The sequence below is a fragment of the Oncorhynchus masou genome, chromosome 7 (assembly GCF_036934945.1).
Source record: "Oncorhynchus masou masou isolate Uvic2021 chromosome 7, UVic_Omas_1.1, whole genome shotgun sequence".
Taxonomy (NCBI): domain Eukaryota; kingdom Metazoa; phylum Chordata; class Actinopteri; order Salmoniformes; family Salmonidae; genus Oncorhynchus; species Oncorhynchus masou.
This window is the reverse complement of record NC_088218.1, coordinates 9,363,584-9,382,550: the sequence shown is the minus strand read 5'-3', so window position 1 is coordinate 9,382,550 and position 18,967 is coordinate 9,363,584. Positions and strand designations below refer to the sequence as shown.

The 18,967-nt window shown below is 40.2% G+C and overlaps 1 protein-coding gene across 5 annotated transcripts in view; it reads left to right on the top strand.

Moving 5' to 3' along the window:
• LOC135543193 (oocyte zinc finger protein XlCOF6-like) overlaps window positions 1-14,520 on the top strand; it is a 72,802-nt gene extending 58,282 nt beyond the window's left edge. For all 5 annotated transcript variants that reach the window (XM_064970295.1, XM_064970296.1, XM_064970299.1 and 2 more), the window contains one exon: window positions 12,401-14,520. In XM_064970295.1, coding sequence (XP_064826367.1) covers window positions 12,401-14,001 — 1,601 coding nt within the window. In that variant the 3' untranslated portion in view covers window positions 14,002-14,520. The remainder of the gene's footprint in view (window positions 1-12,400) is intronic.
• The last annotated feature ends 4,447 nt before the right edge of the window (window positions 14,521-18,967 follow it).

The window sequence follows — 18,967 nt, the reverse complement described above, 5'->3', positions numbered from 1 at the left end:
GGGCTGAAGTTGTTACACACGGTCTACGATTGTGAGGCCGGTTGGATGTACTGCCAAATACTCTAATAGGACGTTGGAGGCAGCTTATGGTAGAGAAATGAACATTCAATTCTCTGGGGGAAAAAAATACCTTTTAAAGTGTCCTTTTATTGTTCCCAGCACAAGGTGCAACTGTGTAGTGATTATGCTGTTTAATCAGCTTCTTGATATGCCACACCTGTCAGGTGGATGGATTATCTTGGTAAAAGGGAAAGGCTCAATAACAGGGATGTAAACATATTTGTGCACACAATTTGAGATAAATAAGCTTTTTGTGTGTGTTGGAAAATTTCAGAGATTTTCTTATTTCAGCTCATGAAACATGGGACCAACACTTTACATGTTGCATTTATATATTGTTTTCGGTGTAGTGAGGCATTACTGTTCTCTCCATGGTCGGCTGGAATTTAGCCTGAAAAGGATTTGAGAAATATGATATAGGCCTTCGTCTCGAGAATATCAGATCTCAACAACGATTGGAGAAGTGTTAACAATAACCAGTACACTACCACATCCTGATGATTTATATCTGATACATATATTTAATATTTTATAGATCAAGTTGTAGAAACATCTCAATGATGATCAATGGAAACAGGATGCACCTGAGTTCATTTCAAAAGTTTGGGGTCACTTAACACCAGTCTCAACAGCGAAGAGGCGACTCCGGGATGCTGGCCTTCTCGGCAGAGTTGTAAAGGCCAGTTTTATTGCCTCTTTACTGAGCACCACAGTTTTCAGCTGTACTAACATAATTGCAAAAGTGTTTTCTAATGATAAACTTAGATTAGCTAACACAACATGCCATTGGATCACAGGAGTGATGGTTGCTGATAATGGGCCTCTGTACTCCTATGTAGATATTCCATAAGATATCTGCTGTTTCCAGCTACAATAGTCTTTTACAACAATAACAATGTCTACACTGTATTTCTGATCAATTTGATGTTATTTTAATGGACAAACAATGTGCTTTTCTTTCAAAACAAGGACATTTCTCAGTGACCCCAGACATTTGAACAGTAGTATATATTTAATATTTTTTATATATCAAGTTGTAGAAACATCTCAAGGATGATCAATGGAAACAGGAAGCATCTGAACTCAATTTTTAGTTTGTCTTGTTTTTCTGTTTTTTTAAATAAATTTGCAAAAATCTCTAAACCTGTTTTAGCTTTGTCATTATGAGGGTGTGTAGATTGCTGAGGATATTTTTTTATTTCATTTTAGAATAAGGCTGTAACATATCAATGTGGAAAAAGTCAAGGGGTCTGAATACTTTCCGAGGGCACTGTCAGACTCCTTCCCATTTTCCCATTTTGGTACGTTACAGCCTTATTCTAAAGTTGATGACATGTTTTTCCTCGTCAATCTACACACAATATCCCATAATGACAAAGCCAAAACAGGTTTTAATGAATCACAATATCTTGCAAATGTAATTTTTAAATAATAATTGCTTATTTACACAAGTTTTCAGACCTTTTGCTATGAGATGATCCTTGAGATGTTTCTACAACTTGGAGTCCACCTGTGGTAAATTCAATTGATTGGACATGATTTGGACAGGCACACACCTGTCTATGTCAGGTCCCACATTTGACACTGCATGTCAGAGTTAAAACCAAGTCATGAGGTGGAAGGATTTGTCCGTCGACAGGATTGTGTCGGCACAGATCTGGAGACAGGTACCAAAACATTTCTGCAGCATTAAAGGTCCCCAAGAACACAGAGGCCTCCATTATTCTTCAATGGAAGAAGTTTGGAACCACCAAGACTCTTCCTGGAGCTGGCCACCCGGCCAAACTGATCAAATGGGGGAGAAGGGCCTTGGTCAGGGAGGTGGCCAAGAACCCGATGGTCAATCTGACAGAGCTCCATAGTTCCTCTATGGAGATGAGAGAATCTTTCAGAAGGACAACCATCTCTGCAGGACTCCGCTAATCATGCCTTTATGGTAGAGTGCCCAGACGGAAGCCATTCCTCCGTAAAAGGCACATGACAGTCCGCTTGGAATTTGCCAAAAGGCACCAAAATGACTCTGACCATGAGAAACAAGATTCTCTGGTCTGATGAAACCAAGATTGAACTCTTTTTTGGGGTATTGCGATGTCATTATGGGGGTATTGTGATGTCATTATGGGGGTATTGCGATGTCATTATGGGGTATTGTGATGTCATTTTGGGGTATTGCGATGTCATTATGGGGTATTGCGATGTCATTATGGGGTATTGCGATGTCATTTTGGGGTATTGTGATGTCATTATGGGGTATTGCGATGTCATTATGGGGTATTGTGATGTCATTATGGGGTATTGCGATGTCATTTTGGGGTATTGTTTGTAAATTGATATGAAGGGGAAAAAACAATTTCATCAATTTTAGAATAAGGCTGTAATGTAACAAGACGTGGAAAAAAAAATCAAGGGGTCTATTTACTTTTTGAATGCAGTGTAGATGTTATTTCATGCTGCTAAGACTTGTATGGATGACACCAGTATTGCCAGCATTTGTTTTATTCACTGGGCTATCTGGGGTGTTCAGAGTGTAGACTAAAGAAGTGAAGTAGACAAACTGCCAGTGTTTTAAAGTTCTATGAAATTAGTCTGTATAGTTACCTACCCTTGTGATGTTGAGTGGAGGATGATATAGCTCATCATTTTCACCACTTTTGCCTCATTAGTTTTTGACTCCTACCCAGTTTTAGTATAGTTTGATTCCCCTTCCCATACAGCCTACTGAAATGAATACATACACTACTGTTGAAAAGTTTAGGGTCACTTAGAAATGTCCTTGTTTTTGAAAGAAAAGTATGTTTTTTTGTCCATTAAAATCACATCAAATTGACCATTAATACAGTGGAGATGTTGTTAATGTTGTAAATGACTTGTAGCTGGAAACGGATGATTTTTTTAGAAGGAATATCTACATAGGTGTACAGAGGCCCATTATCAGCAACCATCACTCCTGTGATCCAATGGCATGTTGTGTTAGCTAATCCAAGTTGATCATTTTAAAGGGCTAATTGATCATTACAAAACCCTTTTGCAATTATGTTAGCATAGCTGACAACTGTGGTGCTGATAAAAGAAGCAATAAAACGGTCCTTCTTTAGACTAGTTGAGTATCTGTGTCATTTGTGGGTTCGATTACAGTCTCATAATGGCCAGAAACAAAGACCTTTCTTCTGAAACTCGTCAGTCTATTCTTGTTCTGAGAAATGAAGGCTTTTCCATGTGAGAAATTTCCAAGAAACTGAAGATCTCGTGCAGTTCTGTGTACTACTCCCTTCACAGAACAGTGCAAACTGGCTCTAACCAGAATATAAAGAGGAGTGGGAGGCCCCTGTGCACAACTGGGCAAGAGGACAAGTATTTTAGAGTGTCTAGTTTGAGAAACAGACGTCTCACAAGTCCTCAACTGGCAGCTTCATTAAATAGTACCCGAAAAACCCAGTCTCAATGTCAACAGTGAAGAGGCGACTCCGGGATGCTGGCCTTCTAGACACTATTCTGATTAGACTGTTTGCATTGTTCTGTGAAGAGAGTAGTACACAGCATTGTACGAGATCTTCAGCCGTTTCCAGCTACAATAGTCATTTACAACATTAACAATGTTTACACTGTATTTCTGATCACTTTGACATTATTTGATTGAACAAAATGTGCTATTCTTTCAAAAACATGGACATTTGTAACTTTAGAATTTATTCATTTATTTCACCACTAATCGTAGTGTATTTAAAAAAAATGTTTAACCTTTATTTAACTTTCTTAGCATACTGGTTATTGTCCGGAATTTCCGATGACTGACGTGCCTAAAGTAAACTGCCCAGAAGCTAGGATATGCATATACTTGATAGCATTGGATAGAAAACACTCTAAAGTTTCTAAAACTGTAAAAATAATGTCTGTGGGTATAACAGAACTGATATGACAGGCGAAAACCTTGAGTAAAATCCACCCGGAATTTTTATTTCTTGAGGTCACAGATTTTTTCAATGCTTGCCTATGGGATATTCAAATTGATAGGACCCAGATTGCAGTTCCTTTGGCTTCCACTAGATGTCAACAGTCTTTGAAAAATACATATTTGTAGTTTTTCCAAGATGTCCCCCATTAGAAAAGTAGTCATGTTGCACGCATCAACGAGAGTGCGCTCTTCGTTATTTATCTTTGCTATTGAACACACTATTCTCTGTCTTAAATATTATTGTTTATTTACATATTAGAATACCTGAAAATTAATTGGAAACTTCGTTTGACTTTTTTGAACGATCTTTACCGGTAACCTTTAGGATTCGTTTGTGTGCATGTTGAACGAGTGACCTACTGAATCAAGCGCGCCATCTAAACTGATACTTTTGGAATATAATGAAGGATATTATCGAACAAAACGACCATTCATTGTGTAGCTGGGACCCTTGGGATTGCAATCAGAGGAAGATCTTCAAAGGTAAGTGATTTATTTAATTGCTGTCTGTGATTTTGTGACGCCTGTGCTGGTTGAAAAAGTATTTTGACGTGGGGAGCTGTCCTCAGATAATCGCATGGTATGCTTTCTCCGTAAAGCCTTTTTCAAATCTGACAACGCAGTTGGATTAACAAGAAGCTTTTAAATTATGTAAGACACTTCTATTTTCATGAATGTTTAATATTTTGAATTTCGCGCTCTGCAATTTCACCGGATGTTGTCGTAGGTGTCCTGCTAGCGTTTGGACATAGGCAAGTCAGTTCAGAACAAATTCTTATTTTCAATGATGGCCTAGGAACATTGGGTTAACTGCCTTGTTCAGGGGCAGAACGACAGATTTTTACCTTGTCCGCTCGGGGATTCGATCTTGCAACCTTTCGGTTGCTCTAACCACTAGGCTACCTGTCACCCGGTATGGCCAGAAGAGGACTGGTCACCACTCTGAGCCTGGTTCCTCTCTCGGTTTCTTCCTATGTTCCTGCTTTCTAGGGAGTTTTTTTGTGGCCACTGTGCCTCTACATCTGCATTGCTTGCTCTTTGGGGATTTTAGGCTGGGTTTCTGTTAACCTCTCTGGGACCGTTTGGTACGCGAGCGTCCCACCTTTCATACCTTAAGGGAACTTTTTGACAATCACCGTATGGTTAGTGAGAAAGTCCATATTGGAAATGTACAGTCCCTTACTAGACGTCCGAAAACATTTTTAAAATTCGGGGACGGCGTCGGGCCGAGCGGCAGGGCCAGACCTACCGGGAAGTCATCAAATGAACTTTGTCGGACATTCGGTTTTCGTTTCATAAAATAATCAAATTTTGGTCCATTTTTCCGCTATGCCGGAAGATCCCACAAGAGGGCATAAGCAATCATATTGCTATTGGACAAAACATCCCGAATCACGAATGACGGGCCATATCTCGAAAACTGAAAATATTTCGAAGCCGAAACTTGGTGAGCATAGGTTTGGCATAATGGGCAGATGGCCCCGAACAAGATGGCGTCTAGGCCTCAACGGTTTTTGAGTTATGGCCATATTTCTGGGATTAAAGGTCCAAAATGAAAATAGAGAAATTATTTTTTCACTTCACGTCAAAGTCAAGGAGCCTCCGGTGTCAATAAAAAAAAAATCAGCCATTTATCTATCGTCATTTAAGAGAAATCGTACGATGACCAGTTTGTGATGTTCAGATATAGGTGGGTTTTTTTTCAACGGTTACAGATCGAGTTGCAGGGTGTTCATACGAATATTTTTAAAGTGTGCTGCGGAGCTCTGCGACATTTCTGTGATTTTCTATGATTTTCTGAAATAACACACACTCACTAAACCCTCCGTAAATAACTCAGTTCTTAACGTAAAGACTTAAAACTCAGGATTCTGTAAAGGCATACCCCAATGAGGATATGAGTTTATTTATAGCTTCCTGTGCCAACAGGAAGTGCCTTAAATGGTGTCATAGTGGCTGTATCCAAGGGTTAAAAAGGTCAGATCTTTTCAAAACTTCATATGTGATTAAGCAACCCTCCTGAACTGTAAAATCACTCATTTCTCCCAACAGATGTCAAAGAAAAGCTCTCACACACACACACAGCAAGGATGGAGTGACAAAGCGTGGTGTTTAAAGACACAGAGAGCAGGCAATGGCATAAACATAATCCCAAGGCCGTGCCGAGTTCAACGAGATATCCCGCTTGACCGTAGCTCGCTCGGTCTAAGCGCAGCGACCATGAGAAAAATAGGCCCACAATGAAGCCTGCACCACAATATCATTTGATTTTGGGTGACAGCGGCGGAACCGTTAGGTTTAGAAGGACAATTCAAACACAGGACTGTTCCTAAGGTCCTCCCGATCTGTGCAAGCCTAACCTTGACCGTGTGACATTAACCCTTCACAGTTAAAATAAGGTGTTTACATAAAAACAGTGTGCATTGACTTCTCTCCCCATAGGAATACATTGCCTGCTCCCCTAAATACAACCTGGAGTCTATATGGGTTATGAATGCTGTATGAACCTGTCTTCTATGACATTCCATCAGACCACTATGAGGTCTACCTGTGTCGATTCTAAGCTTCCTGGAGCAACCGGAAGTGGTTAAATTGACCCAAAGGGTATTCGGATGTACATCACCTCCAAAGGTGAAAATGACTCTGCATTATTCAACCCTGTGTAGATCAGTCAATTCTCAACTTAAAGACTTAAAACTCAGGATTCTGTAGGTTTCTATGTCAATCAAGACATGTGTGTATTTATAGCTTCCTGTGCCAACCGGAAGTGCCATAATTGGTGTCTCAGGAGCTGTTTGGAAGGGTTAAAAAAATCAGATCTGTCCAAAACTTCATATGTGTGATTAGGCAACCCCCATGAACTGTAAATCAGTCATTTCTCCCAACAGATGTCAAAGAAAAGCTCTCACACACACACACACAGCAAGGATGGAGTGACAAAGCGTGGTGTTTAAAGACACAGAGAGCAGGCAATGGCATAAACATAATCCCAAGGCCGTGCCGAGTTCAACGAGATATCCCGCTTGACCGTAGCTCGCTCGGTCTGAGCGCAGCGACCATGAGAAAAATAGGCCCACAATGAAGCCTGCACCACAATGTCATTTGATTTTGGGTGACAGCGGCGGAACCGTTAGGTTTAGAAAGACAATTCAACCACAGGACTGTTCCTAAGGTCCTCCCGATCTGTGCAAGCCTAACCTTGACTGTGTGGCATTAACCTTTCACAGTTAAAAGAAGGTGTTTACATAAAAACAGTGTGCATTGACTTCTCTCCCCATAGGAATACATTGCCTGCTCCCCTAAATACAACCTGGAGTCTATATGGGTTATGAATGCTGTATGAACCTGTCTTCTATGACATTCCATCAGACCACTATGAGGTCTACCTGTGTCGATTCTAAGCTTCCTGGAGCAACCGGAAGTGGTTAAATTGACCCAAAAGGTATTTGGATGTACATCACCTCCAAAGGTGAAAATGACTCTGCATTATTCAACCCTGTGTAGATCAGTCAATTCTCAACTTAAAGACTTAAAACTCAGGATTCCGTAGGTTTCTATGTCAATCAAGACATGTGTGTATTTATAGCTTCCTGTGCCAACCGGAAGTGCCATAATTGGTGTCTCAGGGGCTGTTTGGAAGGGTTAAAAAAATCTGATCTGTCCAAAACTTCATATGTGTGATTAGTCAACCCCCATGAACTGTAAATCAGTCATTTTTCCCATAAAAATTCAAAGGAAAACTAAATCACACAGATACACAACTTGGATGGAGGGACGTATTATTGGGGTGCGTAGAGACTGACAGTGCCTCCAATAGTTAGCTTTGAATGATATCAAATTGACTGATGGACGGTGACTTGCAGGTGACTCTTGTCCATTTGCAATATGTTTAAGCGGTGAGGTACCATCACCAAAAGTGACATTCTGAAATCAACCCAAACGAGCGATGGAGAGGTACCAGAATCACTGCCCAGCCATCCCGAGTTCATCGGTTCAGTCAATTTGGCATTCCTGCATGATTTTTATAGCATGACAAATTGGTGATGGTGACTGCCCAGTTAACCATATGGCAAATGCACAGTGACTTTGCAAAAGTGAGACAACATTTGCAATATGTTTTAACAGTGAGGTACCATCACCAAAAGTGACATTCTGAAATCAACCCAAACGAGCGATGGAGAGGTACCAGAATCACTGCCCAGCCATCCCGAGTTCATCGGTTCAGTCAATTTGGCATTCCTGCATGATTTTTATAGCATGACAAATTGGTGATGGTGACTGCCCAGTTAACCATATGGCAAATGCACAGTGACTTTGCAAGAGTGAGAAACATCACCAAATGGACATTCTGGAATCAACCCTAACGAGCGATGGAGAGGTACCAGAATCACTGCCAAGCCATCCCGAGTTCATCGGGCCAGTCAATTTGGCATTCCTGCACAAATTTTCAGTGACTTTGCAAAAGTGAGAAAACATTTGCAATATGTTTTAACAGTGAGGTACCATCACCAAAAGTGACATTCTGAAATCAACCCAAACGAGCGATGGAGAGGTACCAGAATCACTGCCCAGCCATCCCGAGTTCATCGGGCCAGTCAATTTGGCATTCCTGCACGATTTTTATAGCATGACAAATTGGTGATGGTGAATGCCCAGTTAACCATCTTGCAAATGCACAGTGACTTTGCAAAAGTGAGAAAACATAAACAAATGGACATGATGAAATCAACACCACGAGTGATTGAAAGGAACAACAATCACTGCCCGGCCATCCCGAGTTCATCAGGCCAGTCAATTTTGCATTTCTGAAGGATTTTTGAGCATGTCAAATTTCTTATGACATTTGGCCCCCACAAAACATATGCCTTATGCACAAGTAAAAAAACAAAACAAACATTATGATAATAAAATATGACTAAAGTATGTTGATACAGTTCTTATACGTGTGTAACTGACACGGTCCAGAAAGCACTTTTTTAGGGGTGTGTGAAGTTTTTTATGAAATTTAGCAATTTTTGAAATTTTGACTTCTTATGAAATCATGTTCCAAATGGAGAAAACATATGCCTAATGCACAAGTTTAAAAAAAAAATATGATAATAAAATATGACTAAAGTATGTTGATACAGTTCTTATACGTGTAATTGACACAAAATTCGAAAAAATTTCGAAAAACGGTCAAGAAAGCACTTTTTTAGGGGTGTGTGAATTTTTTTATGAAATTTTGCAATTATTGACTTTTGACTTCTGACTTCCTATGAAATCATATTGCAGATGGACAAAACACATGCAATAATGCGCAAGTAAAAAAAAAAAAATAATTATGATAATAAAATTGGACAAAAGTATATTCATACAGTTCTTACACATGTGTAATTGACAAAAAAAGTGAAAGAAATTCGAAAAACGGTCCAGAAAGCACTTTTTTAAGGGGTGATAAGTTTTTGACAAAAAATCAATTTTTTCAAAATTTGGCTTTTGGATGTTGACTTGGAGTCCAATATCAATATGAAAAACCACGGTGGAGCGCACACGCCACCTGTTGGATTTTTGAAGTGTTACAACTGGCAATAGCCATATGGCATTTGAAGTTCACTTTGCATGAATCAACGCCGATTTTGGTGGTATTGACCAATGTGTACATGGTTTGTACTATGCCAATAATTTGCCATTCATTTTGTCCAATACAGGGGTGAATTCCCTTACAACTGCCAGTGAAACTGCAGGGCGCCAAATTCAAAACAACAGAAATCCCATAATTAATATTCCTCAAACATACAAGTATTTTACACCATTTTAAAGATACAATTGTCGTTAATCCAACCACTGTGTCCGATTTCAAAAACGCTTTTCGGCGAAAGCAGAACATATCGTTATGTTAGGTCAGAGCCAAGTCACAGAAAGCATTCAGCTATTTTCCAACCAAAGAGTGGATCTGAGTTTACATAGGAGCGTTACGTTCAGTAGTTCCACAACATCCGGTGATTTTTGCAGAAAGCAACATCAATTACAGAAATGCTCATAATAAATGTTGATGAAAATACAAGAATTATGCACAGAATTATAGATACACTTCTCCTTAATGCAACCGCTGTGTCCGATTTCAAAAAAACTTTACCAAAAAAGCATAATCTGAGTACGGCGCTCAGACAACAAAATCAAGCCAAACAAATGTCCGCCATGTTGGAGTCGAGAGATGTCAGAATAACATGATAAATATTCACTTACCTTTGATGATCTTCATCAGAATGCACTCCCAGGAATCCCAGGTCCACAGTAAGTGCTTGTTCTGTTCGATAATGTACATAATTTATTTCAAAATAGCTCATTTTGTTGGCGCGTTCAGTACACAATCTAAACTCACCAAGCGCGTTCACGAGTTTCAGACTAAAAGTCAAAAAAAGTTCCGTTACGGTCCATAGCAACATGTCAAACGATGTTTAGAATCAATCTTTCGGCGTTTTTTAACATAAATCTTCATTAATGTTCCAACCGGACAATTCCTTTGTCTGTACAAATGAAGTGGAACGTAGCTACCTTTCATGTGAGCGCGCCAGACTGAGGCTGTGGCACTCTGCCAGACCACTCACTCATAGAGCCCTTATGAGCCCCTCCTTTAGAGTAGAATCCTCAAAACAGGTTCTAAATACTGTTGACATCTAGTGGAAGCCTTGAGAAGTGAAAAATAACTGACATCACACGGTATCTTCAATAGGAGCTGAGTTGAATAACGACAAACCTCAGATTTCCCACTTCCTGGTAGGATTTTATTCTCAGGATTTTACCTGCCATATGAGTTCTGTTATACTCACAGACATCATTCAAACCGTTTTAGAAATGTCAGAGTGTTTTCTATCCAAATGTTCTAGTTATATGCATATTCTAGCTTTTTCGGCTGAGTAGCAGGCAGCTTAATTTGGGCACGTTTTTCATACAAGCTACCCAATACTGCCCCCTACCCCAAAGTTAACTTCACTAGGGTAGGGGGCAGCATTTGGAATTTTGGATGAAAAGCGTGCCCAAATTAAACTGCCTGCTACTCGGGCCCATAAGCTAGGATATGCATATAATTAGTCGATTTGGATAGAAAACACTGTTAAAATAATGTCTGCGTATAACAGAACTGATATGGCAGGTAAAAACCAGAGGAAAATCCAACCAGGAAGTACTATTATTTTGAAAGGCTGTTTTTCCATTGAAAGCCTATCCACCATACAAAGACTTAGGACCCAGTGGAAATCTGTCTTCCTCAACATGTGACCAGTCTTTAGGCATTGTTTCAGGCTTTTACTCTGAAAAATGAGGGAGATACACCGCTTTCAATGAGAGGACAGTGGAAATTTCCATCCATGAGCCTGGCACCTGATCGGGAGCGCGCATTTCTTGTTTACCTTTTTCCATTGACGAAGCTTTTGTCCGGTTGAAATATTATTGATTATTTATGACAAAAGCAACCTGACGATTGATTTTAAACATCGTTTGACATGTTTCTACTATCTTTTATTGTGTTTTTTTTACTTTTCGAGAGTGCTTATTGTGCCTTTGGATTTCTGAACTAAACGCACCAACAAAACTGAGGTATTTGGACATAAAGATGAACTTTATCGAAGAAAACAAACATTTGTTGTCTACAATGGAGACCTGGGAGTGCCACCAGACGAAGATAATCAAAGGTAATTGATTAATTTTAATGCTATTTCTGACTTTTGTGAAGCTCTCCTTGGTTGGAAAATGGCTGTATGGGTTTCTGTGTCTTGTCGCTGAACTAACATAATCGCAGAGTGTGCTTTCGCCGTAAAGCCTTTTCGAAATCTGACACAGTGGTTGCATTAATGAGAAGTTTATCTGTATTTGTATGTTTAACACTTGTATCTTTTATCAATGTTTATGATGAGTATTTCTGATGTGGCTCTCTTTACTTTCATCGGATGTTTATTTGAGACAATGCATTTCTGAACACAACACACCAATTTCAAATGAGGTTTTTGGACATAAAGATTAACTTTTTTCGAACAAAACACACATCACAGTCCTGTGAGTGCCATCTGATGAAGATCATCAAAGGTTTGTGATTAATTTAATCGCTATTTCTGACTTTTATGAGACCTCTCCTTGGCTGGAAAATGACTGTATGGTTTTCTGTGACTAGGTGCTGACCTAACATAATCGTTTGGTGTGCTTTCGCCGTAAAGCCTATTTGAAATCCAACACTGTGGCTGGATTTACAAGTTTATCTTTAAAATGGTGTAAAATAATTTTAATTATGGGATTTGAACCAGACAGGTCAAGCACTTTGTGACAACTACTGATGTAAAAAGTGCTTCATAAAATACATTTGATTAACATGTATATCACACCAACTGACTGTTTTTTCTGATGTTCACACAGGATACCATGTTGAGACATTCTCCACATCCAGAGAGCAACAGCAGCAAGACCAGAGAGCTAAGAGGTCTCATCACTGCCCACATTGTGAAGAGATTTTCCCATTTCTATCAAAGCTAAAAATACACCTAAAAATACACACAGGAGAGAAGCCGTACTCCTGTGCTGACTGTGGAAAATGCTTCAAAACATCAACATATCTAAAAGTTCATCAGAGAACACACACAGGAGAGAAGCCTTTCTTCTGCCCTGACTGTGGAACTCGTTTCTCTCAGCTTTCCCACTTAAAATCACATGAACGTATACACACAGGAGCGAAGCCTTATTCCTGCTCTGACTGTGGAAAATGTTTTAAAACATCAAATGAGCTAAAAGTTCATCAGACAACACACACAGGAGAGAAGCCTTTCTTCTGCCCTGACTGTGGAAGTAGTTTCTCTCAGCTTTCCCACTTAAAATCACATGAACGTATACATACAGGGGAGAAGCCATACTCCTGCACTGACTGTGGGAAATGCTTCACAACATCAACATATCTAAAAGTTCATCAGAGAACACACACAGGAGAGAAGCCTTACGTCTGCTCTGACTGTGGAAAATGCTTCACAACATCAACATATCTAAAAGTTCATCAGAGAACACACACAGGAGAGAAGCCTTATTACTGCTCTGACTGTGGAAAACGTTTTAAAACATCAAATGAGCTAAAAGTTCACCAGAGAACACACACAGGAGAGAAGCCTTACATCTGCTCTGACTGTGGGGCGAGTTTCTCTCATCTGGGCACCTTAAAAACACACCAACTTATACACACTGGTGAGAAGCCATACTTCTGCTCTGACTGTGGAAAATGCTTCAAAACATCAACTGAGCTAAAAGTTCATCAGAGAACACACACAGGAGACAAGCTGTATTACTGCTCTGAGTGTGGAACTAGTTTCTCTCAATTTTCCATCTTAAAAAAACATGAACGTATACATACAGGAGAGAAGCCTTACGTCTGCTCTGACTGTGGGGCGAGTTTCTCTCAGCTGGGCACCTTAAAAACACACCAACGTATACACACAGGAGCGAAGCCTTACGTCTGCTCTGACTGTGGAACTAGTTTCTCGCAACTTTCCAACTTAAAATCACATGAACGTATACATACAGGAGAGAAGCCTTTCTTCTGCTCTGACTGTGGGGTGAGTTTCTCTCAGCTGGGCACCTTAAAAACACACCAACGTATACACACAGGAGCGAAGCCTTTTTCCTGCTCTGACTGTGGAAAACGTTTTAAAACATCAAATGAGCTAAAAGTTCACCAGAGAACACACACAGGAGAGAAGCCTTACGTCTGCTCTGACTGTGGAACTAGTTTCTCGCAACTTTCCAACTTAAAATCACATGAACGTATACATACAGGGGAGAAGCCATACTCCTGCTCTGACTGTGGAAAATGCTTCAAAACATCAACTGTGCTAACAGTTCATCAGAGAACAGACACAGGAGGAAGCCTTATTCCTGCTCTGACTTTCGAAAAAGTTTTAAAACATCAAATAAGCTTAAAGTTCAGAAGTGAACACACACAGGAGAGAAGCCTTACGTCTGCTCTGAATGTGTAAATGCTTCACAACATCAACTAAGCTAAATGTTCATCGGAGAACACATACAGGAGAAAAGCCTTACTCCTGTTCTGACTGTGGGGTGAGTTTCTCTTGACTGGATACCTTAAACACACACCAACATATACATAAAGGAGAGAAGCCATACTCCTGCTCTGTTTGTGTAAAATGCTCCAAAACAGCAACCGAGCTAATAGTTAATCAGAGAACACACGCATGAGAGAAGCCTGCTTACGTCTGCATATCATACATATTACAAGTTCATAACATGTTGTATGAATAGCAATGCGTAAAATAACGTAAAATTGTAATTCGTAACATACGATACATCCTAGAAGTCGTATTATACTGAACAATTTAAACACAACAATTTCAAAGATGTATAGTTTGTATAAGGAAATCAGTCATTTTAAATAAGAGGCCATAATCTATGGATTTCACATGACTGGGCAGGGGCTCCGCCATGGGTGGGACTTGGGAGGGCATAGGCCCACTTGGGAGCCAGGCCCATTCAATCGGCATGAGTTTTCCCCACAAAAGGTCTTGATTCCAGACAGAAATACTACTCAGCCCCTCCCAGACAATCCTGCAGCTGAAGAGGTCCTGGGCTGCCGTGGTTCCATGTGATCTGCAGTTGTGAGGCCAGTTGGATGTACTGCCAAATTCTCTAAAAGGACGTTAGAGGTGGCTTATGGTAGAGATATACATATTGAATTCTCTCCTGCAGTCATCATGCAATTGCACATTCCCTGAACTTGAGATATATGTGACATTGTGTTGTGTGGCCTTTTATTGTCCCCCAGCACAAGGTGCACTTGTGTAATGATAATGCTGTTTTATCAGCATCTTAATATGCCACACCTGTCATGTTGATGGAATATCTTGACAAAGGCTGAAATGCTCACGAACAGGGATAGTAACAAAGTTGTGCACAACATTTGAGATAAAATTAGCTTTTTCTGCACATGGAACATTGCTGGAATGCTTTATTTCAGCTCATGAAACCAACACTTTACATGTTTAGTGTATATTTTAGTTCAGTTTATATTGGTAGTCCAATGTAATGTAACCTAACATACTAAATGGAATGACATGGATGTTTTTGTAATACATAATACGTTTTGCTCTGAGACCAAGTTGTCCCTCTGCAGTATTCTGTGGGAATGAGCTAGTAGACACTTCTTTAAAAAAAACATTTTTTGAACCTTTATTTAACTAGGCAAGTCTGTTAAGAACAAATTCTTATTTACAATTATGGCCTAGGAACAGTGGGTTAACTGCCTTGGCAGAACAACAGAGTTTTACCTTGTCAGCTCGGGGACCTTTTGGTTACTGGCCCAACGCTCTAACCACAAGTCTAACTTCTGCCCCTAACATGTATCAGATAGAAATGGTGTGATGATCACTTTTCACCACTAGTTTGGGGGGATTATTTTACAACTTTATTTAATGACACACAGTTTATGAAATTAATTCATGTGTTTATTAATTGTCTTTCAAACTAGATGAGTTATTTTAGTTACTGATCATGAATGTGTTTGGATAACTGCATTGAAGCAAACTTTATTGATCTGCCAATGAAAAATAAAGTTACATGAATATGTACTGGTCAACCTCTTCTTCTCTTTAGTATTCAGTTCTTCATATTATATCTGACAGTATGAATGGTTCTTATGGTTGTATTCAGTTCTTCATATTAGATCTGACAGTGTGAATGGTTCTTGTGGGCTGAGTGCCTGGAGTGTTTTTGTATGACTACAGTCAGGTGGTCTCTCTGACCCTGTGATGTCACCAGCACATTAAGTACATTCATCTTAAGATAGCCAGGTGAGACAATCACATATCACAATAAATACATTTCTCCTCAATTAGCCAGTGTCACTTATTATTATTATTATTAGTAGTAGTAGTATTATTTGGGGGGGATACTCTTTAAAGACTTTCTACAGCTACGACCTGAAGATCACTGACGTCATCATGATTCCTTTTTTTTCTTCTTCAAGTTCCTAGTTGTCTTGAAAGCACCACAAATCCAGAGAATGCCAGACTTTGTTGACGAAGTTTGATGACAAAATATGCCCAGAAATTACTGCTGTGCCACCTTCCTGTTCAAGTGAGCACAGCACAACAAAGTGAGTCCAAAAATGTCTTGTATGCTGCTGCATAAATTATGTAATATGCCAGGGAGATGTGTATTCTGTAGCTAAGAAAGTAATACTAAGTGTATGTTGTGTAGTATGATGTCAGTAGCCCATGTGCCTCACGCTAATATTTTGGTCTTGTTTCACATCTTAATTTTGCCGACTGTTCTGACTTGGTGGTTCACATGTAGCCTATAACCTGTTTTTGAGAAATGTAATCATTGAATATCGTAAGAATTTTCATTGTCTGCATATGCCCCGTTATTTATCCTACGGTTCTGACTTGGTGTACAGGGAGAACACTGTAAGAACGGCCCATGTTCTGAATTATGTTGCTGTACATTTCCAAAGTGCTGAACAAATAGTTACATTGACTACGTCCGTCCTAGCTCGCTCATTAATGTCTTAATCGAAATTACAGATTGGCCCTTATGCCATAGTTTGCACATCTCAATTGTCAGTAGAAACCACATTTGTTTAAGTAAGTCAGCCATGTTATTTTAAAAGACAGTAAATGAGGCTGAATTAACTGTTTCGTTGCCAGACAAGGCTCCGCTGATAGCCAGGTGAAGCAGTGGTAAGTTGTTGAGACTATGCTGTTGGTCCTAACAGTTTGTGGGCACCGTTTCTCACTGTTATAGTGCAATTAATGTATTGTTTAGTGGCTTTGCTGGCATGCGTCCAATTTTTTTATTTTATTTAACTAGGTTAGTCAGGTTAAGAACAAATTCTTATTTACAAAGAAGGCCTACCCCGGACGATGCTGGGCTAATTGTGCGCTTCCCTATGGGACTCCCAATCATGGCCAGATGTGATTCAGCTAGGATTCAAACCAGGGACTGTAGTGATGTCTCTTGCACTGAGATGAGGTGCCTTAGACTGCTGCGCCACTCGGGAGCCCTTAAAAGATTTGCGCCCAATGTAGGGCAGGAGTTTGAAGGCACAAGCGGGGACCCCAGCATCCTTTGCTCTCTGCGCCTGACTCTACACCCATTCACTCATTGAGCGTTACAGTCTGAATATTTATGGTTCTCTCTGTATTAGTATTATCTCTGTATTACCCACATTGAAACACCTCGGTAGAGCAGATAGGACAGAGCATGTGGCTATGTAACACACAGGTGTTTCATCTCCACACTGGGATGATTTTTACAGTGCAACGCCTCTCAGGCCTCATGCCTCTCAGGTAGGAGGGTACCAGAAATAAATGAATAAAAAACACAAAACTAATGAAGGAGCACACAGTCACCAACAATATGTCCCTGTTGTCAATACTTTCAACTGGCTCAGCTCGCTGTTACAGCACAGCACCACCAAATTCCATGTATTGAGTAACCATCTGTCTTTTGTAACCAGAAAAAGTAACATAATACTGTTTTGAGAGTCCCTGATTTATATTTACTATGTTACACCTCGTCAATGAGAGGAGGCTGCTCCTAAATTATGCACAGCAGGTCAAGAGATGTGTTTTCCCTTCAGCATCTGCATGTGGCATAAGCTCACCCACCTCAGCATGAATCTAAAATGGTTAACCTTGGCTGTGAGTGAAGGGGAAAAAATCTGACTACGGCAATTACTTGAATAATTAAATGGATGTTTTGTTTACAGACTTGATGAGTAAATTGTCTTGTTTAAAAAAACGTGACTTCGCAATGGGGCCATCAATAGGAATTGGGCCGTGCTTCAGCAGAACTGCAGTACGGAAAATGCCCTCTGAGTGTAACTGTATAAGTTTAGACCGTCCCCCGCCCATACCCGGGCGCGAACCAGGGACCCTCTGCACACATCAACAGTCACCCACGAAGCATCGTTAACCATCGCTCCACAAAAGCCGCGGTCCTTGCAGAGCAAGGGGAACTACTACTTCAAGGTCTAAGAGCAAAGACGTCACCGATTGAAACGCTATTTAGCGCGAACCGCTAACTAAGCTAGCCGTTTCACATCCGTTGCATGAGCACAGTGGAAAGCATGCTTACAGACTGGAAGCCTGGCCCCTTGATCCGAAAGAGGTGTAATTGCAGATCGCAATTTGGGGCGTTCTCCGATATCGGGTGTTTCATGATATCTACTTTACACCAATTGATGCTCCCCATTGGTCCGTGGCCGTTTCTTTTGCGTTGGGACAACAGTTGTTGACATCTGTTACATTGTAGCTAACCCTTTCCCTAACCTTAACCTCAGTCTCCTAACCTGCCAAGGTAATTCACCTAACCTGCCACTTTAATTATCCTAACCTGTAAGGGGCACACTCCAACATTCAGACATAGCCTGCGTTCCTAAATTCGCTCTGGCTGTATACTCCGCTTTCAGAGCACTCTGGTCTGAGTGCCAGAGGGCAGAATAATTGATGAAAAACGAACGCTCAACACCCCTTGAATACCGCCGTAGGTGGCGGCAGACACGTTATAGTTGTGTTAATGTCAGTATTCCAGAGAAGAAGATGACGCTGTTGCGCTGTCGTTGTGGGGAACAGGAAGTTCCTGGTCGAAACGACAGAACTGTGTTGTTATGTCGATAGTGGTTGTGTCCGTTTCACATGTATCATTGTAGGTATGTAATAGCATGTTTAAACTTTCTAATATCGAAATAATATATAACATGCTAGGTAACAAATCCGTTTCACGCCTGGTAATGGTTTTAATTGTATGTGTTATTTTGGAGTCAAACCGAGTGAGTGAAGAACGTGATTAAAAACGATTTTACAAGTCACATGTAGACTTTGGGTTTGTCTGGGTGTATGTACATATTTTCGTCAAAGTCATTTCATTAAGATTCTACTTATTTGAGTTCGTTTTTACATGTTCTTGGTTTTGTGTAAAATGCTG